General features: G+C 38.6%; 1 protein-coding gene across 1 annotated transcript in view; it reads left to right on the top strand.

Annotated features, from left to right (window-relative positions):
* odad2 (outer dynein arm docking complex subunit 2) overlaps positions 1 to 27,272 on the top strand; it is a 188,691-nt gene that overhangs the window by 112,619 nt on the left and 48,800 nt on the right. The window contains exon 17 of the mRNA XM_052015638.1: positions 10,883 to 10,997. Coding sequence (XP_051871598.1) covers positions 10,883 to 10,997 — 115 coding nt within the window. The remainder of the gene's footprint in view (positions 1 to 10,882; positions 10,998 to 27,272) is intronic.

Genomic DNA, 27,272 nt, shown 5'->3' on the forward strand with positions numbered 1-27,272 from the left:
TACACGCTAAATATTAGAGCTGCACATCTGCATGGTGTGACTGGGTGTGACAATTCCCTGAGAAATGAAATCCACAGAAAAAACATGGTATTCAAACTCACATCCGGCAACCTAAAGCTGAAACTTGGTATGGTAGTGCAAAGTAACATCATACCCCATTCAGGTTATGCCAAAAGACATAGGATCATAGAGAAATACATCATGGAAACAGGTCCTTCAGCCACCAAGTCCATGCTAACCGTCAGCCACCCAATTAAACATTCTACATTAATCCCATTTTTTATTCTCCCTACATCCTCATCAACTCCCCCCAGGTTTTACCACGGTAGTGTAGCGGTTAGCGTAATGCTATTACAGTGCCAGCGACCCGGGTTCAATTCCCGCCGCTGTCTGTAAGGAGCTTGTACATTCTCCCCATGTCTGCATGGGTTTCCTCCGGGTGCTCCAGTTTCCTCCCACATTCCAAAGATGTACGGGGTTGGAGCTGTGGGCATGTTATATTGGCGCTGAAAGAGTGGCGACACTTGTGGGCTGCTCCCAGCACATTCTCAGTAATGCAGAAAGACGCATTTCATTGTGTGTTTTGATGTACATGTGACTAATAAATAAATATCTATGCACTAAGGGCATTTTACAGTGGCCAATTAACCTACCAACCCACAAGTCTTCAAGAAACCGGAAGAAGCACAGAACGTGCAAACTTCACATAGACAGCACCCAGGGTGGGGATTGAACTTGTCTCTCTGGTGCTGAGGCGGCAGGTCTATTAGCTGTCCCAGTGTGCTGCCATAAAACCTGATGAAGTCGATACTAAAAAGTCTTGAAATAAGGCAATGTCAGGCTGACTGCATATTGGAAGAGGTAAAAACTTCCACAACTTGGGCTGGCTTCAGTTAGGGGGAACTCACAAAGGAAGGACCAGTCAAGTTGAGCCTAAGAGGCTGTGAGGAACTACAGTTGATCTCATTATCTCAGTAAACCATGAGATGGAGGAGACAATACTGAGAATTTAAAGCAAAATGCTGTTCAAGTAAGGAACAAAACTGGCATAATTTATATCTAACCTAAATGTTTGGCTGAAGTTGTTGTATGCTTTAAGGATTTGGAATAGCACATCACAACTGAACCCCAAGTGAAACCAGAATAGATCACCCATGCAGATTACTAAATGAGTTGAAATAGAAGTGATTAAGAACTATAGTCACTAAACCTACCTACAGGGTGAACCTCATTATGGTGAAAAGGATGACATAAAAGGACAGTCCTAGACCTCAAAACCTTGAATCAGATGATCAAGAGGGACCACTACCCCATTCCAACTCTGGAAAAAAATGCCAGCATTAGTAAAGGATAAGGTTTTCAGCAAACCTGATGCCAAGAACATGTATGAAATGTAAAGCTTACTAAGGAAGCTTTAACATATCAGCTGGATGAAGCCAGTTTGACATCCACGTATATAAAATCATGTGGGACATAGAGTCAATGTGCCCAATCTTTTTCCCAGGGATGGGGAATCAAGAGCTAGAGGGCATAGGTTTAAGGTGAGGGGGGAGAGATTTAAGAGGAAACTGAGGGGCAACCGTTTCACCTGGTGGTGGTCAGTATATGGAATGAGTTGCCAGAGGAAGTGGTTGAGGCAGGTACATTAACAACATTTAAAAGGCACTTGGACAGATACATAAATAGGAAAGGTTTAGAGGGATATGGGCTAAACATGGGCAAATGGGACCAGAATGGATTGGAATCTTGGTTGGCATGGACCAGATGGGCTGAAGAGACTATTTCCATGCTTTATGACTATATGACTCTATCTACCTTTTGGCCTTGGAGTAAACCAGAATGTGTTATTAGCAGATAAATCGTACAGGATGTGAGGGTTAGATATAGCAGGTGACATCCAAATCTTTGGAGTGGATGACAGAGGAAATTTATAACAGTGTTGCCAAGGTTGGAAAATTTTAGTTATGAGGAATGATTGCATGTGCTGTGTTTCTTTTGTCTGGAAGAGCTGACTCGAAGGGGAGACTTAGCTGAGACGTATAAAGTTACAAGGGACCTAGACAGCATAAATAGGAAGGATTTATTTCCCTTAGAAGAAGGGTCAAAAACCAGTGGGTTTAAATGTAACATAATTTATTGGAAGGAAAGAGGGGGAGCGAGAACAAATGTTTTCGCCAAGGGTGATAGGGGGCTGGATCTCACTGCAATCACAAGCATATACTAAAATATAGTAATCACAAGCATATACTAAAATATTGAAAATCAAAAAGCCATAGAAGGTATAATTCTGAAATAAAACAGAAAATGCTGGGAACACTCAGCAAGTCAGCCAGCATCTGTGGAAAGAGAAACAGAGTTACAGGTTCAGGTTGAGAATCCTTGGCTTGAACTTACTGTACCACATCTCTCAAGGTGCTCTCAGTACCTCCTTGAAAGAATACAGCATCCTCACCAACTCCTGGGAATCTCATGTCAATTCTAAGTGAATAAGGAGCATCAGGGATTTCTCTGAGAACCTAGAGTTCATGTGTCAGGAGCACACAGAAGCCCACTGTAAAAAGCAGAAATACATCACCTCCCAACCTACCACTTGCTACCTTGCCAAAGCACCTCCTGCCCCAGCTTTGGCAAAATCTGTGGGTCAGTTACCCCAGAACCTCCTGAACTGGAATGGCAGCAGATCAGCCTTGATCCCAAGGGACTACCTAAGCATATTCTAAAAAGAAACACATTTTGATCTCTCAGCAGCAGATGGCCCACCTAGTCTGAAAATAAATAGTTTAGGCCACAGATGTGAGCCTTACAATGTTATTAAGAAGCAGATTGCTGGGAATAATAAAATATAACATAGAGTATCGAAAACTGAACAAAATAAACTAGTCCACCTGATGTTTTATTTTGTACTCAGTATTCTTTTTATAAAAAGCAGAATCCAATTTATTGTATTACCCCCTTTGAAGTTCTAAAGGACAGTCTCTGATCATGGGAAAGATGTGGTATGAAACTCTTATGTGTTTTACTGTGCTGACAGTGTGGACTACAGGCCTCACTAGATTGGCAAAGTCATTTAGTTTAAATAATTTAAATATGCTCTGTGCAGTTTCCTTAAGAGCAGGGAATGCTTTGGCAATGTGAGTAGGGAATGAGGAGAGAAAAATCCCTTAAAGGGCTGCCAGTTAAGGGGTGCTGTTTAATTTTCATTGAGCCAGAACAGTATGTTCTGGCATACTCTTGTGAAGATGATATCTGGAGAAAATAATAGAGCTGCCCCCTTCAATAAAGATAGTCTGGATGTGTTGCTGGAGGAGGTTCAATAGGTCTTCAACATTGCCAAGTAGATATACTTGGGTCAGAAACTATAGCTCCAAGTCTGACTTCAAGGAGCACCAAATGCCTGAGGTGCACCATTTTTTTTTCCTCTGCATGAGCACCTCTTCCTCCCCAAAATCAATAACAGCTTTTGGCAAGCCCAATGGAATGCAGTGGAGATTGGCAGCTTGTGACAACAACATTGCTGTGACTAGTGATCTGTGCAACATGAGCCCTCTATTACAAAATTTCAGTAGCAAACAACATAGAAAGATCTATTGCAGAAGCAAAAATGTGGTGCGGTAAATCAAAAAAAAAAGCAGCAGAAAACCATTTTCCAGCTGGAGCTCAGCAGGAATGACAGATGAGGCATGCAGATCTGAGACTGTTGGTCAAGTTCCAGTATGTAGCATAGTTTTATTATATTTGGGGTTGACTTCTGTGCAGTTTTGCAAGTCGATCCTAAATGGCAGTACTGGTGCAATGTTGATAGGTCTCAATTCTTCAGAACTAGCTTGTTACAAAATTACACTTACATCAGGTATGGACTTGGATGTGTGTAATGAAAATACTGATGGTGGAAATAGTTAACTGTAAATAAGTAAAATTTTAAAATGAAGGTTGTGAGGGTGAAACTCAATGAGTGCTTTAGGGAATGTTCAAATAACATCACAACTCAATTGATGTCAGTTGTCAGGGCTGAGAGGTCAATGGACTAAGACCTAGCGAGCAAAAGTAAAGAGAAAAAATACCCAAGTTGCAACATGTATCTGAAGACTGCCTGACCTCATTTAATAATTTATGAAATAAAATGGCACTGTGTCAAGTGATTTCCTATGCTGCTCCATTGAACCATCATTGTGGACTACCATTATAGCATGCCCACAATGAAATGGAGCCATATTTCATGCTGCAGCATATTGGTTACAGATGCCAATTTGTTACTGGGCCAAACTCATGTAGACCAATCTATCTGCATGAGAAGTGTTCAAAGTTAAATAGGTGTGCCAAAACCTGCAAACATGGTAGGTGGCTTCATAACAGCTGTAGCAGTTGTATTAACCAGGTTTAACTTTTGATGACCTCCCTTAGGTGGTGTCATTACAAGTTACTTGTTGAATGATTAAAAAAATTATTCATCTAGTTAAAAAACAATAGCAAGATAATAATGGTTTTAATTATACAAATAAACAACAGTTGAATTACAGTATCTTTGAATCATCCAATGGAATATTGTGCCTTTAAACCCGAATGATGAAATCAGAAATACCTTGCCTTTATGACTCCTAATGATGTAGTTTAAAATTCTTGTGAGGTTCAAATCACTCAACATGCTTTCCCTCTTCCTTGTGACGTCCCCTAATGCTGCAACCCTCAGTTCTCCATGTTCTTTCTGTTCTCGCTTTTTACGCATCCCTCAACCAGTGGCCAAAGTGCTGCTCCCCGAATCACAATGTGGATTCCATCCCTCTAGAGCTGTAATGAACATGTCTTCATCACTGAGAAAAATGAAGGGAGCAGCAGCTGGCACTATACATGGTTTTTTCAACCTCATTAAAGCCTTTGACTCTATCAGTCAGGAGGGATTGTGGAACATACTTCTCAAATTCGGCTATCCTTAGATAGTCGTCGCATTTTATATTTGCCTCACAACAGCATGCAAGCCATGATCCCAACATTTACTTCCTTCCTTAAATGAGGGCATCAATGCTGTACCCAACACTTTAGTTGTGGTCTCACCAAAGCCTTATATAACAGAAGGTTAACCTCCCTTCTTTTATATTCAGTTCCCCTCACAATAACTGATAATATTCTGTTAGCTTTTCTAATTACTTTCTGTGCCTGCATATTAGCCTTCTATAAATCATGCTTGAGGACACCCAGATCTCACTGTATCTCAAATCTCTGTAATTGCTCACCATTTAGATATAATGCTTTTTTTAAAAATTTTTCCTTCCAGAATGGACAATTTCACATTTTCCCAGATTATATTCTATTTGACAGATGTTTGTTTTTTTCTAATAATTGGGACTTAAAACAAATCTAGGGAATTTTAGAAAATTAAAACCAATGCATCAATTATTTCAATTGCCACCTCTTTTAAGACCTTAGGCCTAACCTTGTTCAGGGATGGTTTCCAGATCAGACTTAACCTATCCCTTTGTAGCCTCCTTCTATTCTCTTTGCAACTTACTTTCTTATCTATCTTTGTGTCATCAACAAATTTAGCAACCATATCCTCAGTGCCTTTATCCAAGTCACCCATATACACTTTGAAAGTTGCAGCCCAAGCAGTGATGCCATTTATGCCAACCAGATAAAAACCATTTATGCTTCCCCTCTGTTTCCTGTTAACCAGCCAATCTTCAATCCTTACCTCCTCCTATAACACAAGTTCTTATTTTCCATGAGAACCTATGCTGATTCACCTTATCAAATACATGGAAATCTACAGTAAGTTTAGAACATCCGCTAGTACTCTTATTTCCATGGTATGTGTTACTTCTTCCAAGAACTCCAATAAACTGGTCAAACATGATTTCTCTTTCACAAAAACATACTGACTTTGCCTGATTATCTTGAATTTTTTAAGCACCCTGTTATAACATCTTTAATGATGACTTCTAATGTTTTCACTGTGACGACTGTTAAGCTAACTGGCCTCTAGTTTCACACTTGCTGTGTCCTTCTTTGAGTAAAGGCATTACATTTGCTATTTTCTAATCAAATGTGATGTACCCCAAATCCAGGGAACTTTGGAAAATTGAAACCAATGCATCAATATCTTACTAGCCACCTCTTTTAAGACCCTAGGCCTGACCTCTCCAAGGAGGGGGTCTAGATCAGATACCTGGCTTGTGCTACTATGACTGAATCCTAGGAGTTAGTTTGATTCACTGACCTGCTTCAAGCAGCAATACATTTGGAATAATATTCCCACTGCTGAGCTTGATAGTAACCAGTTCCACAACATAACTTAGTCTGCAACTCTTCCTCAATCAGGATCCAGTCCTTGGTTGAATCACACCCTTCACATTGCCTTGAAATAGACTCTAGACAAGTTATGAATACCCAACACAGGTGAAGACCAAGGGGCAGTCAAAGCCAAACCTTTCTACACAGTCTCCTCTCTGCTGTCTTTTGGCCCTTTGTTCCAGTCCCTAGGATCCTGTCTTATCTCCCCTGGCAGTACTTTATCCAAAAAAAACTATTCTTAACGTGTAAACTTAACAGGAAGTCTAACCAGACTATCTGATAATGTGCCACACATTCACCAATGGTGAGATGCAGGGAGGCCAGAATTGGAGGAAGGCTGAAAAATAACAGAAAATGTGAGGTATGCATTTTGGGAGGGCAAATGCAAGAGGAAATTATACAGTAAATTGCAGGACTCTTAGGAGCATTGATGTACAGAGGGATCTTGGGATGCAAGTCAATAGCTTCCTGAAAGTGGTAATACAAGTGGATAGGATGGTAAAGACATTTGGATAGGCACTTAAGTAGGCAAGGCCTAGAAGGATACGGACCTAATGTGGGAAAATGGGATTAATGTAGATTGGCATTACGGTCGGCGCAAACATGATAGGCTGAAGGACCTGTTCCTGTGCTGTTCTGTAACATGTTCTACGTTCTATATTTTCCAAAAGAGAGGGGTAACCTGAAGAAGTAAGGCACGTGAACTGCATAGAAAGTAAATTAGAAGACAACCTGAATTAAGAAATCATGATCAGCACCGTTCTTTTCATATTAAACTGTAATGCAGAAACCCATTCCTGGGACTACCCAAAAGAACAAAAATCTAGTGGTTGCATTTGACTCCCCCACCTCCATTGGCAGCAACTTCCATATATCATCCACCCTCTGTGTAAAAAAAATTCCCCTCAAATACCCTTTAAAACTCCTTTCTCTCACCTTAAACCTCTGCCCTTCTTGTTTTTGATACCCCTACCATGGGAAAAAGATTCTGACTATATACCCTATCTACGTCTCCTATAATTTTATCAATGCAGCTTAGGGATGAATACCATATGTTCATAACCAGTGTCTTCAATTTAAATTAGGGCAATTATAATGGTATGAGGGAGGAGTTGTCTAAGCTGGACTGAGAAAACAAGCTAAGAGACAGGTCAGTAGTTGAACAGTGGCAGATAATCAAATAGCTGGTCTACAATGCTCAGCAAGAGTTTATCCAATCAAAAGGAGGGATTCCACGAGAAAGAGGCACAATCCGTGGTTAACAAACAAGATGAAGGATAATGTTAAATTGAAAAGCGGGGTATACAAAGTGGCAAGAGCTTGTGGTAGACCAGAGGACTGGGAGGTTTCTTGGATGCAGCAGAAGAAGACTAAGAAGCTCAGAAGAAGGGAGAAAATGAATTTTGAGAGAAAACTTACATGTAGTATAAAAGCAAACAGTAAAAGTTTCTATGGCTGTATAAATAGGAAGAGGGTGGCTAAGGCAAATGTAGGGCCTCTAAAGAAATATGGAAGATGTTGCTAATATCCCTAAGATATCAGATGGATTAATTTCAAATAGCATGGTAGAACTTATGGTAGAAATATCCCAATTACAAGCTATGAAGGATTGGAGAAACTCAGAGCTAAAGGTGGACAGGATACCACACTAGGGTTTTAAAAGAAATGGCTGCAGAGATAGCGGACGCATTGGTTGAAATTTTTCACAACTCACTAAACTCCTGAAGGGGGCCAGAAGATTGGAAAGTAGCCAATATGATTTCCTTGTTCAGAAAAGGAGAAAGGCAGAAGGCAAGGAACTACAGGCCAGTTGGCTTAACAGCTGTTATTGGCTAGATGCTTCAGTCAATAATCAAAAATGAACTAGCTAATCATTTAGGAAAGTTGAATATAATTAAACCTTGTCAACATGGTTATATGAAAGGTAAATTATGTTTGACAAATTTGCTCAAGTTCTTTGAGATGTAACAGGGAGAACTGATAGAGGAGGACCTGTTGATGTAGTGTATTTAGATTTCCAAAAGGCAATTGACAAGCTGCCATGCAAGAGACTGGTGCATAAATTGAAAGCCCATGGTATCGGAGGAAGTGCGTTAGAGTGAATTGAAAACTGGCTGTCCCATAGAAAACAGAAAGTTGGAATAAATAGGTCCTTTTCAGACTGGAATGAGGTAACTAGTGGAGTACCACAGGATCAGTTCTTGACCCACAATTGTTCACTACCTGGAGGAAGGAGCAGTGCGTAAGGTTTGCAAATTTGCCAATAATATGAAAATAGGTGGAAGGGTATGTTGTAATAATGTGATTCTGTAATGGGATAAAGATAGATTGAGTGACTGGGCAAATGAATGGCAAATGGAGTTTAATGTGGGGAAGTGTGAGGTCATGCACTTTGGTTAGAGAAATCAAAAGGCAGATTATTATCTAAATGGAGAGAGATTGCAAGTGAGTGAAGTACACAGAGATCTAGGTGTTCTAGTGCATGAGTCACAAAAAGCTAGCAGGCAGGTCCAACTAATAGTTAAGAAGGCAAAAGGTATTGTAAAGGGGCTGGAATTTAAAAATAGGGTGGTTTTGTTGCAATTATACAGAGTGCTGGTGAGGGCTTACCTGGAATACTGTGTACAGTTTTACTCCCCCTACCTAAAAAAAGAAACAGTAATATTAGAGGCCATACAAAGGAGATTCAGCAGGCTAATTCCTCAGGTTAAAGGGTTGTCATACCAAAAGAGGCTAAATAGCTTGGGCCTGTTTCGAAAAATGAGGGGTGACTTTATTCAAATATATAAGATCCTATGGGGGCTTGACAGGGTAGATCTTGAGATATTTTCACCAGTGGGAGAGTCTTAAACAAGCGGCTGTATCTACAGGATAAGGAACTGGTCATTTAAAACTGAGGTACATAGAAATTTCTTCTCACAGAGGGTGGTGAAACTCTGGAATTTTCTGGCCCAGTGGGAGATGGATGTTGAATCATTTGAAGTATTTAAAGTGGAGGTGGATAACTATTTGATTGGTCGAGGAATAGAGGGATATGGAGAAATGGCACAGAAGAATTGAGACCAGTGTAGATCAGCCATGATCATATTAATGGTGGGGCAGGCTGGAAGGGGCCAATGGCCTACTCCTCCTCCTATGTTCTTATAAGCTTCTGTTCTTTATCAGGTCACCCGCCAGCCTCCTTCAGTCCAAGGCAAACAAGCCCAGCCTATCCAATATCTCCCCATAACTAGAGTCCTCTAATCCAGGCAACATCCTGGTGAATCTCCTCTTTCCAGTGCAACCACATCCTTCCTATAGTGAAGTGACCAAAACTATACACAATACTCTAAGGACAATCTAATTAGTGTTTAGTAAATTTGCAACATAATGTCCCAATGTTCCCCGACCTATGAAGGCAAGCATGCTACGTGTCTTCTTCACCACCCTATCTACCTGTGTTGCCACTTTCAGGGAACTAAGAATTTGAACCCCAAGGTCCCTCTGTTAGTCAACATTCCTTAGTTCCTTACTATATATATACCACTAACCCACCATCATAATCAAGTATCAGGTAGACCATTTACTTTTAATTCAATGTTTTTCATCTTTTCGAAAACATTAATGAGTGTGATTAAAATATCTGTGTTTTTACACAACAGCAGAAAATTAGAGACACAAGAGACTGCAGATGCTAGAAAAAAATAAAACACACAAAGTGTTGGTGGAACTCAGCAAGTCAGGCAGCATCTATGGAGGGAAATGGACAGTCAATGTATTGAGTCCAGATGTCTCGACCTGATTTGCTTACGATCCACTTCCTTCCATAAATGCTGCCTGACCCACTGAGTTCCTCCTGCGCTTTGTGTGCTTTAGAAGAAAATCAGATTCACTTTTGTTAAATCAGGGTAAAGGAAGTGGAGTTTCAACATGATGAACCTTAAGACCCAGAGAAGCCTTAAGTAATAACAATTTTTTCCACACAGCAGACCTTAGGAACCAATAAGGCCTTAGTTAAATAATTATTTCACTGTAAATTTTGGGAAATCTGCTTGCTGAATTCATGATGGCAGAAGTATGGAGTGTATTTTAAACTTTTTACAAAATCTGATAATTATTTTGACATTAGTGGGTGCAATGAACACATTCATTTAAAAGAAAATTAATGTTTAAATTTCTGTTTGGGTTAATTGCATCTCACAGTGATTAATTGTCAGCCTTAATTGTAAACATGACTTATTTGCATTTGGATAATGTCTTAGGAAATGTAGTTCCAGGGTTTCAAAAGAAAATTTGAATTTAATGTAACAAATGTTACTGAAATTAAAAAGCTAGCAAGTAAAAAAAAAGAAAAAATCTGGAAAGGTCCAAAATGGCATATAAGCTCTTAGTCATTGTGCAACAGCACCTGTTAAATGAAGTGCACTGATGCCCAGTGCATTTCAGGCAACAGTGGATGCCCAGGTATAAATTTTCCTCTTCATCACTTAGGTGAAAATCTAAGAACACACCTATGTGAAATTCGATTTGGAATGAACATTGAATAACGTTTGTAATCTCTGACAGATTATCACTGTATTGAAAAAGTTATGGAAAAGAACATTTTTCCCTCTAACAGGATAATTGAATCTCTAGATGGAGTTCGGTTACTATGGTCTTTACTCAAAAAGCCTAATCCAGATATTCAAGCAAGTGCAGCTTGGGCAATCTGTCCATGTATAGAAAATGCCAAGGTGAGTTTTTGCTAGTCTTGATGAATTTAGTGGCAGGAAGTTATTAATGAAATGTTTGCTTTTATTTTGAGAGTTAATATTACCTTCATACTACAAGAAAACATATTGTAAAGGGCAATATATTCAGATTCTTATTCTATTAATGTACAGTAAATTCAACTTCGGCTGGTTTAAAAAACTGGCAGCTGCAAATGCCCCACCTGTTGTAAACCCACTGAAGTTGAAAGTTCTAACCAATATGTTGCAAGTCCAAGTATTATTGGTCAGTGAACACTGATATTCATTGTGCCCTGTTCCTCTAAGTTTTATGGACTCTTTCATGTGTTTGAGCTGCAGTGCACACCCTGTTAGTGATTCTCAAAGCTTAAATAAATACTTACTTTCAAAATGTTTTGAATGTTATGTAAATAATAACTTCTGCCCATTTGAGGTATTATAACCAATAGAACAAACAATACTCAGCAGATTATAAGGTAGGGAAACACTTTATTTTCAAAGATAATAATGATAGCTAAATTATGATGATGAGGAGTTTAAGCAATGGAAAATTTAACTCATCAGTATTGGAAACACAGCTAATGTTGGATGAGATACGTTATAATAATTAGAATTCAATCATGCCTTTCAATCATCACTTTTGTTTTATGTTTGACTAATAATGGCTACATCTGTACATTTATCCATTTACAAGTTATAAATCTTTTTTGTTGTTTACAACTTAAGCCAAGCCTTAAAGAACTAATTACTCTGTTCCCTTCCACAATCAGGCAATACAATAACATGGTGTTTTTTGTCCTTTAAGAAAGGCAAAATATTGGGTAGACAAAGAAATATACCTTATGTCACAGAAAAGGTGTTGGAATGTTGGATCCAATAAGAACCTCTAGACTAGAACTCTAAAACATAACCATCGCCATGTGGTTTTGCAAACACAAAACAATTTAAATTTTCTTAGCAGCACATATGCTAATCTTCTAATTTTCTAACTTAGGAAGATTATCTTCTAATTTATTTTCTTATTTAAGCTACCTTCTAATTTAAATGATTTGATCTTCAGGTAGGATTGGATCAACATGCCAATAGCATGCCAACGATAACTCAACCAAAAATTTGTCTCATCCTAACCTTTTTCAAATTTTTTGACCTATTCAGAAAATTAGATTGATTTTTTGACATTTAGGTACTTGTATAATTCTGAACAATGATAATGTGAACTTGTTTACATTTGACTTTAATGTGATGTATTGGTTCATTTGAAAGATTTTGTAATGGGATGAGCATCCATACAATGAACATGGTAGAATTTGAAATAATGGACTTTTTAATCACCTAAGGTTAAAGGAAATAGTTTGCTTGAGAATTAGATTTTATTAGTTTAAAAAACTCCAGCACATTATGAAATAATTAACATTCAATGTAAAATTCAGCTTTTCATATTTGCTAACTTCCAATAGATTTTGCCAGTAAACCTGATCATTAGAGCAGAACTTTACAATGTATCATAGCTAGAGTTTACTCTGTTTTATAGATGTACCATTAATGTTTTCAACATTAACAATGTTCTCATAATAAGGTTAGAGAATCATAATGACATCCTAAGTACGCTGTGGTGAGGAAGCCTTTGTCAAATTTCCCAAACAAGTGATTTCCATATTTAAAGAGGCAGGAATAAGCTTTGTCCCATGGGATTTACAGAATGGAAATCTCAAATAATATAAGTATTATACTTGTGAAAATTGTATTCAAAATCTCAGCACCTGCCCTCAGTAATTATGGATCTTCAATTCTTGCCAAATGGATGGAATAGCCTTCAATATCAAAACAAAACCTACATTCTGCATTTTAAGCCAATCAAAACATTGACAATAGCAGTGGAGGAATTTATGACTCAAACCATTCCAATTCCTAACACTTTTCTAACTTTGTCATAAAATAAAATTCAGGGTCAGTTGCAGGTAATAATTTTACAAGTTTTCTATCTTTCTGTGACAAGAAAGAGTTCTTATCTCTTTTTGAGCGACAACTCTCTTGCTACATTAACCACAATGAAAAAAACAAAGAATTGAAGCATTCCTTTATTTTTAAATAGAGCTGTTGTAAAAACAGCACTGAATGATTATATTTCACGGTCATTCACATGTTTTGGTATGCAGTTGATATTTTGAATTTTATATTGACTTCAACAATCTTTAGACTTTTTTAGGTGCATTGCATACAAAACAGATGCCATGAACTTGGGCAATATGTTTTAATCTGCCAATTTTGGTTGTGAATTATGAGTCATAATTTTGACACAATTTATTCAATTCTGAAAAGCATGAAATGCATTGTACACGTACACCAGAAAGAGCAAGATAGGCATTCAGTGATACTAATATTCACGGAATGCTAATTTGGTGGTTGTCCAGACAAATTAAGCGATATCAATCCAGCTAACCTAATAGGTTGGATTGTGGGGGCTATTTGCAATGCAGCATGGAAATATAGAATGCGCTAGAGATAAGATGCATCTACATCTGCGTCTGACCTCTCTCTCTCCACTCATGAGCTCAGTAATGAACCTGGGGCAATTCTGTAAAATCTGGATACAGTTTATAGCTAGCCTTTAAGCTTTATGGTGGCCGTTGGGGGCACGTTTTATGCAACCTTATTCTTAAATGGAGTCATTGACCTTCCATAAATTCAACGTTCTAATGTATTTTTAAAAATTTTGTAATTAATTAAATATTTTTCAACTCTTTCTAAATACCTGTCATCATCTGAAACATTTAGAAACAGTGGGAAGGGCCTTCTGATGGCACAAGAAGAGGGTGATAACAAATGCCTTTAGAGGCTGCACATCAAAATCCCAATCTATATTACAGCTGCAAGAGGTTTTTCTCACTGTGATCAAATAGTCTGTAAAATGCAAAATGATGGTCAACCCTATGCATCCAAGGAGCTTACATGATTCCATCAAATGATACTGTCAACCATGCCTGCCTTATCTATATCCATCCTGGACAAAGTGATGCTCTTGGGGTCACCTGAGCAATTCCCTATTTCCACCAGGCTTCAACAATCAGTGATTGTTGTGGAACCACCAACAACATGGTGAAACAATTCAGTGGATCCTGAAGTAGGGTATGATCCCTAGATCAGTATTTTGCTTTGTCATCACTTACTGCATTCTGCACAATCTTAAGTACAAAAAGCTAGGGCAACATTTGCATTATGTTACAAAAGTGACTACATCTCAGTAGAACTTCACTGGTTGTAAAGCACTTTGGAATGTGCTGAAAGAGACATGAAAGGCCTTATATAAGTGCTAGCTTGCGTCACTATGCCAAATGTCGTCACTGTGCAGAATGGCCCTCCAGCAGGAGGAAGAAAAAACAGACATGATGTAAGAATAGACTTAAATGTACCTTAGTTCCACTGAGGAGTCAGAGCATCAAAAACAAAGCTCAGAGGATGAGCCAATAAAAGAAGATCTGGGCAACATTCAGGATTGAGCGGATAAGTGGCACTAACATTCATGCTTAACAAATGTTGGGCAATGACCATTCCCAATAACAGAAAATGTAACTTCCTCTTGGCACTCAACAATATTGCCATCAACATCCTGGCTTGGTACTGACCAAAAATTTTCCTGGACCAGACATAATTAATGTGCCTGGAGAAATATGTTAAAGAAAAAGATTCAACTCCTGATTCTGCCATCAGCATGGTACAGTTCAGGAGTGTGATGAAATATTCTCCTCTTGCCTAGATGAGCTCAACCTGTACATTGGCAGTACAATTGCTTGCAGATGGCTGTGAAGACCTCAAGCTATACTGGTCGTAGATCTCCTTTAAGTTTCAACCCCTCACCTTAAACCTGTGTCCTCTAGTTCTAGACTCCCATGCCCTGGGAAAAAGATTCTGATTATCTATCCTATTTACGTCCCTCATAATTTTATAAACCTTGATAAGGTCACCCCTCAGCCTTCTAGGTTCTAGTGAGAATGAACCCAGCACATCTGATCTCTCATAATTACAGCCCTCCATTCCAGGAAACATCCTGGTGAATCTCTTCTGTGCTCTCTATTGCTGCCATATCCTTTCTGTAGTATGGTGACCACAATATTCAACATGCAGTCCAACCAATTTTTTGTACAGCTGGGAAATTTAGTTACAAATCTATCAATTTTAGCCTTAAAAAAACTCAATGATTGTACCTCTACAGCGCTCTGAAGTAAAGAATTTAAAAGATTTAGAACCTGTACATGAAGAAATTTCTACTAGTCCAAAATGGTCAATCCTTATTCTGAGGTGATGCTCTGCTACTAGAGGAAACAGCTATTTGGAATATTTGTATGCGTCAAGGTGGTCAGACCTCATTTTCCTAAACTCCACTAAGTAAAGGGCACTTTTACACAATCTCTCCTCATAGGATAATGAAAATGAACATGATATTCTAAATGTGGATTCTGCCCAATACATCACAAACACATCCCTCTCCACCATTGGTAGTATCCACAGGAGGCGTTGCCTTAAGAAGGCAACATCCATCATCAAAGATCCCCACCATCCGGGCCATGCCATCCTTTTGCAGCTACCATCGGGCAGGAGGTACAGAAGCCTGAAGTCCCACACCACCAGGTTCTTCAATCACTCGGTTCTTGAACCAATCGGCAAACCCCTAATCACCATAGTTTAGCAACACCATGACCACTTTGCACTAAAATGGACATCGTTTTTTTGTTCTAATTGTGTCATTTCTTGTAAAAATTGTGTATAATTTATGTTTTCTTGTGGATGTTGCTAATATGATGTTATGTGCCTGTGATGCTGTAGCAAGTAAGTTTTTCCCTGCACCTGTGCATACATGTACTTGTGCATATGAAAATAAACTTGACTTTGACTTTGAAGTCTCGCCAATAATCTTAACTAGACTTCTTAACCTTTGTGCTCTTTCCCCCACCGCAATCCTCTGCCAACACTCGAGACAATAAGGGCAAAATACCATTTGCATTCATAATTGCTTGCTGCATGTTTGCTAGAACCACCATGTGTTTATATTTAAAATGAGTTCTTGAAGCAGGCTTGCCCATTTTTCTTGGGCCTTATGCATACCTAATAGCCAACTGCATGGTTTTATTTATGTTTTGCTCAGTGTGCAAGTGAGCCCAAGACTGGACTGGGTCTCATGGCTCAGCAGGCAAGGAAAGAAAGAGGTTGTTTTGGTGCTGGCAGAGGATTGTGATGACAAGAGTATGGGAGAACATACAGATAAGGATCTGGTGGGCAAGGGGAAGGTGGCTATATTTGAAGACTTGGGGTTGTGTGGCAGTGTCTAGAGATAGAGCATAGAACAGTACAGCACAGGCAAAGACCTTCAGTCCACATTGTCTGTCCTGACCATGATGCAAACTAAACTACTCGCATCTGCCCACACATGATCTACATCCCTCCATTCCCTACCCATTCATGTGCCTGTCTAAATGCCTCTTAAACATTGCTGTCTCATCTGCTTCCACCACCTCTCAGTTGCATGTTCCAGGCACCTACCACTCTCTGTGTAAGAAAAACTTACCTCGTAAATCTCCTTTAAACTTTTTCCCTCTTAGCTTAAACCTATGCCCTCTAGTATTTGACATATTCACCCTGGGAAAAAAGACTCCAATCATTTACCCTATCTATGCCTCTCATTTCATTTACTTCTATCAGGCTATCCCTCAGCCTCCGACGCTCCAGAGGGAACAATCCAAGTTTGTCCATCCTCCTTATAGTACATGCCCTCTAATCCAGGCAACATCCTGATGAACCTCTTCTGCTCACTCTCCAAAGCCTCCATATCCTTCTTGTAATGTGGCAACCAGAACTGCACACAATACTCCAAATGTGGCCTAACCAAAGCCAACCAAACTTTTATGCAGCTCGCAGTCTTTGAAATGGGAAAGGGGTAGCAGGAGATTGAAGCCTGGGGATGCTCAGAAATCAGATCCACTGGGAGGAGGTGCCTAATGGTGGGAGCCTTTGTGTAAAAGGGCAGTAGGATTTGGTTCAGAGAACTATTGGAGTTTGTGGGTATGGAACGCAAGGCCGAAGGAGAGCAAGTAAGCTGCAGCAGGTCCCCTTTAAATGTGGAAATATACGGTTGTTCCAGGTGCAACCAATGACAGGAATTGCTCAAAACAAATGTAACCAAGTTTCTCAGGCATAGCTTGTTATGAGGGCGGATTGATGTTATCCTGTGCATGACTAGGATAGAAATTGATGAATTACAACTGGAAGTACACTGCCAAATGACTGGGGTGTTGTGATTTGACCAGAAAGTTTCACAATTGTGTTCCACTCTGGAAATACAAAATGTTCATATGCTTAATGCTGAAGAAAACAGTACATTACATGTAGGTTTCTAGGCCATCCTGTTTTTTCCATTTTTTATAACAAAGAACATAACTTCATATTTTCCTAAATTATACTCCACCTCCACCTTCTTGCTGACATGCTTTGCCTGTCTACATCTCTTGATAGAGTGTTTGAATCTTCCTCACAGCCAACTGTCCGGCCTAGCTTTATATCATCAGCAAACCTGCTTGTGTTACATTTTACCTTTTTATTTAAGTCATTAATAAAAATGATGAATAGCTGAAGACCCAGAACTGGCTCCATGCCAACCATAGCAACAGTCTGCCAAGTTAAACATAACTCCTTCATTCCTACTGTTTTGTGTACTTTACCAGTCTATGAACAAGGGGAGATAGCTACAAAATAAGGGACTGGCCATTTAAAACTGAGGTGCAGAGAAATTTCTTCTCTCGGAGGGCATTGAATCTCTGGAATTCTCTGCCCCTGGGGTTGGTGGAGGCCAGATCATTAGATATATTTAGGTTGGAGATAGATAAATATTTGGAAGATCAAGGAATTGAGGGCTATGGGGAACAGGCACAGAAGATGAGTTAAGGCCTACATAGATTAGCCTTTATGAGCCTGGTGGCTTACTCCTCCTGTTTTATTGTGTTCTTATATATTGTTTCTGCCGATAAGTTACTGCCAACTCCTTGAGCTTCATTTCACACTTCTTCATTATCTCCAGTTGGCAGCTGTTGAGGCCCTAATCTCTGGAATTTCCCCTTGGACGTCTCTATCCCACTGTCTCTCTCTCTCTCTCTTTCTCTCTCCTCCTCCAACTTCTTAAAACTTACCTCTTTAAACAGGTATATGGTGAGCCATTCAAATATCTTCATATGTGATCAAGCATTGGTCCCTGGAGCTGTGAGGCAACCATGCTAATGCTACCCAATCCTGATCACCCTTTACTTCTGTATTAATTTGCCTACCTTGGTTCCCCCCGTCCTTATAATCCATTTCCCATACAAAATCATCAAAATTATGCATCAAAATTCCACAGCCTGGTAACTTCTATCCTTAGAACCTTGAGAACATGCCTTCTTATGCATCTCCATTTGATTGATAATATTCTTCTGAAGCAGTGTGGAATGTTTTCAATATTGTATGCTAGATAAATTGAATAGCATGGAATTTCATGTGTGACTAGCAGTTCAGTTATTGAGAAATTGATTTGCCCTTGGGGGTTTCACTGATCTTGACCATTCATGTGATGTCTCTAAACCTTTTCCTGCATTGCATCCATGCCTTGGGTGCTTCGGTCCTGGTAGTGGCACAGTTTGTTATTTCTTCCCATTCACATTTCATGACAGAATTCACACTTCATGACAGACCTCATACCCCCAGGGTCATAGAATATAGTGAACTACTCCTTTACCCCTTGTTGTTGAGCAAGGCTTCCAAACCTCCATCCAACATTCATCGTGCCTGCAGTTTGCCCTACTTTAGCATGGCTTGCAATGAGATTCACAAAATTTTGGAATGGATCCAGCAGCAGTTGGAGGCAATGGGCACATCACCATATCCAAGAGATCCCAAGTTATGAATAAATGTTAATATAATAAACAGTACATTGGTGCTGACTGCAAAACAAAGGGGGAGCAAAAACTCGACATGTGAACTGCATCATGCCAAATTGGAGAAGGTTGCAGGGTATAGCATAGTGAGTATACCCACACCTCAAGGACTGCAGTGGTTCAAGAGGGTGGCTCACCACAACCTTCTTAAGGGCAGCTATATGCTGGCTCAGCCTACAGAGCTCACATCCCTTGAATGAATATAAAAAATATATTACTTGTACAAAGTGATTCCAGTGCATGTTTTCTGACACTATCCAGTTTCTCCCCAGTACTTTGTCGTAAAATTCCAAGAAGAAAGGTTAAAAATAAGTTACCTGAGTATTTTATAGGACAGATTTTTAATGCTCATAATGAGAGTAATATAGAAAAACTACAAATTTTATGTCAATTTCAAGATGTTGGTTCGCAATATTAGTCGGCAGCTAAAATAGGATGCAGTTTGTATTGCATAAAACATTAAGGTTTCCACTTTAGTTTGTCGCAGTTCTTCTCTCAGACAGTTGCAGAACAGTGTAGACAAACTGGCTACGGAAAGAATTTTGTGAAAGGAATCTATTCTAAGAGAACATTCTTGTTTTTCCTGTTGCTGCTCAATCAAATATTTATGGATATTACCTCAGTGGTGTACAAGGAAAATACGTGGTGTTTTATATGCAAAAATTATGTGAGTTGCTAAATTTATAGGGAAAATAGCCTTGTCATTCTTCTACATCATCAGTTTAGCACCAACATTAAAATCAACATTATGTCCAACATTTTTTTCAACCATCCATGAACAAAAGAAAAACAGTCATATGATTATTAGCAATTTTCTGTAACGATAGATCACAGTATGTATTAGGATTTGCCCAATGCACTGCCTTTAATTTAACCTACTGAAGTCGAATAGGTCAGGGAGCAATCATGAACAGCGATATTTTGGCCATTTGAATCTCTGTATGTGCCACTAAAGATGGGCCTGTTTTTGTGTTGTGTGACTCTACAACTCTAAGCTCTGGATCACAAGAGACTGGCCCCAGAGGGATATGGAGCGATATCAGCAGATTTGCACCCATGTTTGATAGTTGGGAAGTTGGTAGTTACGTGTAGGAAATTCATGGGAAAAACTTATGAATATTCATCTATGAGTTGTTAAGTAATTGCCTTTGGTTGACTAAGATTAATACTTTCGACCCCACAGAAAGCTCTTTGTCTACTGGGCAGCAGTGATCCCTGCCCTCCTAAATGCTTCTGAGACCTCAGATATCAATAACAGGAACCTTCAAAGCACTCAAAACAAAACACAAACAAAATCTTCCAAATTCACTGGAAGAATAAGCAAACCAATATCAGCGACCTCTTCCTGGCCAACATCCCTAACACTGAGGTCCTAGTTACATTCAGTTGGCTCCACTGGACAGGACACATCATTAACAATGTCAACACCAGAGTCCTGAAACACGCTATTTTTCTGAGCTGTGTCATAGGCGAACATTTCAAGTCAGATGGAGAAAAAGATTCAAAGCTGTCTTCAGAGCTTCCTCAACTGGTACTTCCTCAGAAGTACAACATCCTCACTGACTCCTGGGAACCTCTGGCCCATGACTGCTCAAAGTAGAGAAGGAGAATTTGGGATGGTATTGAGAACCTCAAAGCCATGCATTGGAAGCACACAGAAGCCCTGCATAAGCAGCAGAGCAGTGCATGCTGTAACCTTACAACCACCCACCTGCCTGTCCCCTCGACCACTTCCTGGCCCATCTATAGAAGAGACTGAGATTCCCACATTGGCCACATTAGCCACCTACAAAGCCACAAAACAAAAATGGAAGCAAGACATCCTTAATCCCAAGAGATTGCCAAAGAATACAATTGCTCTTGTTGAAGAAACCTTTATGATCCTGTCAAGATCAGTTCCATATTCTGCATTGCATTACTTCCAAGTATAGTTGTCATATCTTTCTATTTTACTACAATGAAATTCATATTATATCTTTATTGATTCTTTATGTTCACCATTTTTAGAGAGCATATCCTAGCAGGTTTTATTGTAGTCTTGTTGTACATAGACAGTTTATGAAATATTTGTATCTGCATGATCTCATGGCTTGCTTTAGGACATTACATATTGCTCCTTTGACAAGTTAAAATGTCATATGTTACTCTTTTATCAAAATCTTGACATAGGTACCTCAACTGGATGTACTTTCCACAGAACTGAACTTGTTTGGCACCAGGTATATTGTTTTAAATTGGTACTCTGAACCTGACCATGAGTCTGTGCCGACATGGCTCATCTAGTCCACTGTTCTTCATTGTGCCTTTTCTAATCCACATTGTGCACACTTTTTCTCATATTAACGGTATTTCTTTTAGCCTCTCACGTCACCAGCTGCAATACTTGCAACGGTTAAACAAACCTTTGAAATACTGTGCACTGTTTGTAGGAATGTTTTTCAATGTGCATGGTGCTTACTCTTTCTTATAAGTAGGGCATTTCTTTATCTACCGCTCATGTCTCTGTGCATGCCACAGTTAAGCCAGTTTGGCTATATTTTTCTTATTCTGCCTCTTGTTCTCACACAACACTGCATGTATTTCCTGCTGTTGGTTATCTAACATTTCTAGTCTGGCTTTACATTCACTTTTCAAATGTTAATTCTGTCTTACGTAGTGGTCATTCACTTAGGATGGGCTCCCAGATGCCACAAATAATCAAGTTAAAATCTGCAATATTATCTGCCACCAATCTTAGCTTTGTAAAAGGTACCAGAGGATTCTCCCTATTCCAGGTTGTGTATAAAGAACTAGGAATAATCAACAGTTTCATTTTTAGGCAGGTTGCAGAGTATTTGAAATACATTTAATACATGCTCCAAGGTGTCATTTGAGGTCATTTGGTATGACAACAATGAGATACTGTTTTAGTCTATTCTGGTTTATCTACTATAGCCAGATCAATATATACTGTATGTACTCTTAATTCCACTGTCTCTATTCTTAAACAATTTACTTGCCTGGAACAAAAAACAAACTGCTGGAAGAACTCAGGAGGTTTTTTTACCTGAAAATCCAGTGGCTGAAATAGCTCTATTTGTTTCATCATGTACTGTCTCAATTGAATCACAAAACTCATTGTCTTCGAACACAATCCATGTGCTACCTCATTTGGAAGGGATCACACAGAGAGTTCAGTGTTCTGATTCAGTCACAATGTTTAAATTTAATGATTTCATTAATCAGCACTTCTGACACCATTTCTCAGTACTTTTCTCAATCTCTGTTTAAGGTAACTGATGGTAAACTAAAAAAGTATTCTCTTAAAAGAACTTACAGAGAGCCAGTACATCATTTCTTCTGTGTGCTTACTCCACAGTGGTAGATGATCTTCTGAAAGTTTCAACACTAAACTTTGTGGAACATTGAGTAGTTGGTCTCAAGGTACAGTCTTTAAAGTGGTATATAATCAGTCTTACAAATGCACATATTTGATAGCTAGACTAATTTAGCCTGGGTTCCTGCAGCAAATGATGGAGGACTTGTGTAGTTTCCTGATAGGTGCTTAGTTATATTTGAAGATGTATTGAGAAATAGGATAGCATCAGAGGATTGAAGAAAAGTACAGGTGATCTCCTTGTATAAATGAATATCAAAGTCAAACATAGGAAAGTGTAGACCATTAAATCTAATCTTTGTGATAGAAAAGACAATGAAAGATATTATAGTGGGTGCAGTAAATGGGCCTTTAAAACATAAAGGCAGTATAAAAGACATGAACACAACTACAAAAAATAGACAACATATTTGGTAAATCAGATCCAGCTTTTAGAATGTAATTAAAATGGTGGATCCTGGAAAGCCGAGTGAATATTGGCCAAGAAGTTCCTGAAAGCTGGAACAGAAACAATGAAATAAATATGGCTTAAAGCTGCTTTATAGCATAAGAGATAAATGAAATTTGTGCTTAGGTAACTCTGGCCTGTTTTTGTAATGCATTTTTTACACTTGTGCATTCAATCAGTGAAACCCCTACCAACATCACCATTCATTCAATAAAGTCGTTCCAACTCCAACCGTGCAAAAAAACCCAGACATTAAATGCCTCCTGCAATTGCAGAAGATTTAAATGTTTCTTTCGTAAAATATATTGTTTAAATTTCTCCCGAGACCAGTGCAATATTTTCTTTTAATGCATTTTAGGACATCAGAATGAGGTATAATGCAGCTTGAGTAATTGTGTGCTTGAACTGAGTGCAAGAAATGATCAGGAATGGATGCTCTGAGGCAGACCAATATTGGAAGCTGGATAGTGAATTGAGATTCAATTTTTCCTATTTATTCATTTTTCAGGATCTGGGTGGTATTTGTTTCAGTACTCGGCTAGCATTGATTGCCCATTTGGAATTTCTCTTGAGAAGGTAGTGGCAACTCACCCCCTTGAACAGCTACAGGCTTTCTAGTGAAAGTACTCTCATAAAGCTGTTACTGAGAGTTCTAATATTTAGATGCAATACTGACGAAGGAACAGCATCTTGGAGGGGAACCAGTAGGTGGTGGTGTTCCCAAGCACCTGCTTCCCTTGTCCTTGATGGTTAAAGGCAGCAGGTTTGAGAGGTGCTGTCAGAGTAGCCAGTAGGAAGTAATTGCAATGCATTTTTTAGAGGGTACAGGCTGCAGCCACGGTGCATTTGGTGAAAGTATTGAATGATTGAGGTGCAAATCAAGTGGGCTGCTTTGCTCTGGAGGCAGTGAACTTGTTGAGTGTTGTTGTAACTGCATTCATCCAGTCAAGTTGAAAATATTCCATCATGGTCCTCAACTGAAGTACCTTATAGATGGTGACAAGGCTTTGGGATATCAGGAGGTAAGTCACTTGCTGCAGGATGCCCAGCTTCTGACCTGTTCTTGTAGCCACTGTATTTATGTGGCTGATCCACTTGAGTTATGGTCACCAGGACAGCCTCGGTGTTGGGGAATTCAGTTATAATAATGCCGTTAAATATAGTGTAGGTGGATTGATACCCTCTTGTTGGAGATGGTCATTCCTAGGCATTTATGTGGTATGAATGTTACTTGCCATATATCTGTTAAGGTCTGCATGTTGTCTAGGTCCTTTTGCTTGCAGGCATAGACTGTTTCATTTAATAAGGAGTTACAAATGGAACTAGATAATGTACAATCCTCAGTAAACATTCCCATTCCTGATGTTATGATATAAGGAAGTCAATTTGAAGAAGCAATTGAAGGTGATTGAGTCCAGATGTTTAAGATATTCTTTATGTTTTACTCTCATTATTTTTTCTTAACCTCTAACATGATTTATTTACTACTTTATTCATTATGAATAGAGAAGTCCTTAATTTTTTGTAAGTTTGTGAGCTTCAGAACATTAGCTAACTAGCTGCCAATTGTAAAACTATTGGTATAGACTAAGCAGCAAGTAGACTATACATCCTTCTAGGTCAAACTGTGCCATATTTTTATGGAGGAAATCATGTATTCAAGGAGGGAAGGGCATTAATCATAATAATGCATAGAAAAATATGGACAAGTTTTCCATACTAACATTCATTTTTGATTTTTTAACTGGTTAAATGCATTATCAAGATGGAATATACAATACTTTTGAAAAGTATGGAACTCTATACACTTTTACTTCTGTTGAAGTAATTTAGTTAATTAGATTTGTGCAGTCATAGAAAGAAAGAGGAGCAGAAACAGGATACAATCTAAACAATATCCTGGTAAATTACCTCTACAGTCTCTCCAACCCAACCACATCCTTCATATAGATTGCGACCAGAATTCACTCAGTATCCCAAATGTGGCCCAACCAACATTTTATAAAGTTGTAACATGATATCCCAGCAATTATATTCTATGCCGTGGCTAATGAAGGCAAGCATCCCATATGCCTTCTGCACCAACCTCTCTAGTTGTGCTGGTAGTCCAAGGTTTCTTTGTTCATGAACAGGCCCTAGGGCTTGACCATTTACTATGTATGCCTTACCCTTGTTTTTCCTCCCAAAATGCATCACCTCACACTTGTCAGCATTAAATTCCATCTGCCGTAGCTTCACCCAATATTCTAGCTGATCTTTATCAGCCTGTAGCCTTAGAGAACCCTCTTCTATTACACCATCATTTTTTGTGTAAATGTACTCCTATATTCAGATTCAAGTTGTTAATGTATATCACAAACATCAAAAGTCCCTGCACCAACCCTTGTGGTACACCACTGGTCACAGACTTCAATTAGAGAAACAACCCTCCACCATCACCCTCCCCCTCCTATAACCCAGCCGATTTTGGATCCACTTTACCAGATTGGCCTAGACTCAATGGGTTCCAAACTTTAGGGCCAGCCTACCATTAGTGACCTTGTCAAAGGCCATACTAAAGTCCACTTAGGCAGACTCTACCATGCTGTCCTCATCGATATATTTAGTTACCTCTTCAAAAAATTCTATCATACTAGTGAGTCAGGATTTCCCACAGAGCCATGCTGACAATTCCTAATCCATCCCTTCCTTTCCTAGTGTAGATAAATCTTGTCCCTTAGAATTTTTTCCAGTAGTTTCCCTACCACTGATGTAATTATGAAGCTGTTGGAAAGTTCGCAAAGTGAAGTTAAAAAGACGATGATGTAAGTGTCTGAAAACCTTTACTAGCAGCTGCATCCCTCATGGCAATCTTAACCATATATTTGGTGGAAGATGAAACCTAAAGTAAAAATAATCAAGTTTGACACTATTTGAAATCCATAGGAATAATTACCTATATTTGTAATACCTGCTTTTTGCATAATTTGTGGTGCAGAAGCACTGGAAAAAGCAGAATGTATCATTATTCTGTGTACATTAAAGGAATTTGATATTTAATTTTGTGGTAGTTATTTAGATAAGTGACATGTGGTTTCAGTTAACATCAGTTAACTACGGTTTTTCTGCAGATTTGTGCAGATTGTAGAAAGAATAAAACCAAATACCGTAAATTTGATATTTCTGTTGTGATGCATGTATAATTCTCCTGGACGTAATATCAATTTTATGCTGTGATTACCTTTATTATAAAATCAATATATTGTCATTTTATCTTTATTTGTCATTCTTCTAGCTAAGGAAACAAAAGTTTTAGAATTGCAAGGTGTCTTGCCTCTGCAGAATCAGCATTTTGTTCAGTGGATTTACTTCTGATTCAAAAGTTTATAGTTTTCCATGCACACCCTACTGGCACATTTATTTTCTAGCTTGGCAGTTTCATTATGAAATTTTAGAGAGAATAATAGCTTCAAAACTCCTTCCTTTTCCACAAATTCTCCGATTTATCTTATTAGCTTTGTACTTCTATATTAGACTAATTTCCATCAGTTTCGTGACTATCTCAAATAAATTGTTTGCAGTTTTCCATTTGAGCATATAAAGGTCAACTTTCCAAGGCTTTTCATTGTCCATGGTATTATCAACAAGAATGATGTGTGTGATTTCTTGTCCTTCTCCACAAGCATGATTTTTGACAGCTATGAATAATCTTTTGCACAGTTTGATCAAAGTATTTAAGTGGGTTTGGAAGGAAAGCTGGAGTTAACAGTGGCAGAGGAGGGTAATAGCTTGAAGCAGAGAAAATAGTTGCCAAACACAAATGTATAGAGGAAATCACAGATACCTATTTTACAGATGCTAATTTCAATTGAATGGCAAGTTATCTCACATGTAAATACATGAAACAATCTAACATCACATCCATCATTACCGTCCGTTTTACCTAATCTCTTATGCCGGTCTATATCATCTGCTATTATCTTATTCTCTTCCATCAAGAATGTATAAAGTTGGAATCAAAGAATAATTATGCACTTACACTCCTGATTTGGAGCTTCACTATTAAAAATGGATGTTGTAATTTTTTTGCTTATGAGTTCATAAAATTATTGCAGAAGTGTAACCAAATTATTCAGCTACAAAGGATTAAGCATATCTCATAATAATATGAGATACACTTAATCATTTGTAGTAGAATATTAAACTCTTGTGTTTCCCCTTGGATGAAGATATATGTCTTCATCTTTATTTTTCATATTTTTCTCATATTTATTTGCCATGTTTCTTTAAAACATGTAGATAAAAGTAGAGGATATAGATTTAGGGTAAGAGGTAAGAGATTTAGAGGAGATCTGAGGGAGACCTTTTTCGCCCAGAGAGTGGTGATTACCTGGAATACAATGCCTGAGAGAGTGGTGGAAGCTGACAGCATTTAAGAAGTATCTAAGCAAGCACTCGAATCACCTCAGCATAGAAACCCTTTGGGCCAAGTGCTGGAAGATGGGATTAATATGGATGTG

Source organism: Pristis pectinata, chromosome 5 (genome assembly GCF_009764475.1).
Source record: "Pristis pectinata isolate sPriPec2 chromosome 5, sPriPec2.1.pri, whole genome shotgun sequence".
Classification (NCBI taxonomy): Eukaryota; Metazoa; Chordata; class Chondrichthyes; order Rhinopristiformes; family Pristidae; genus Pristis; species Pristis pectinata.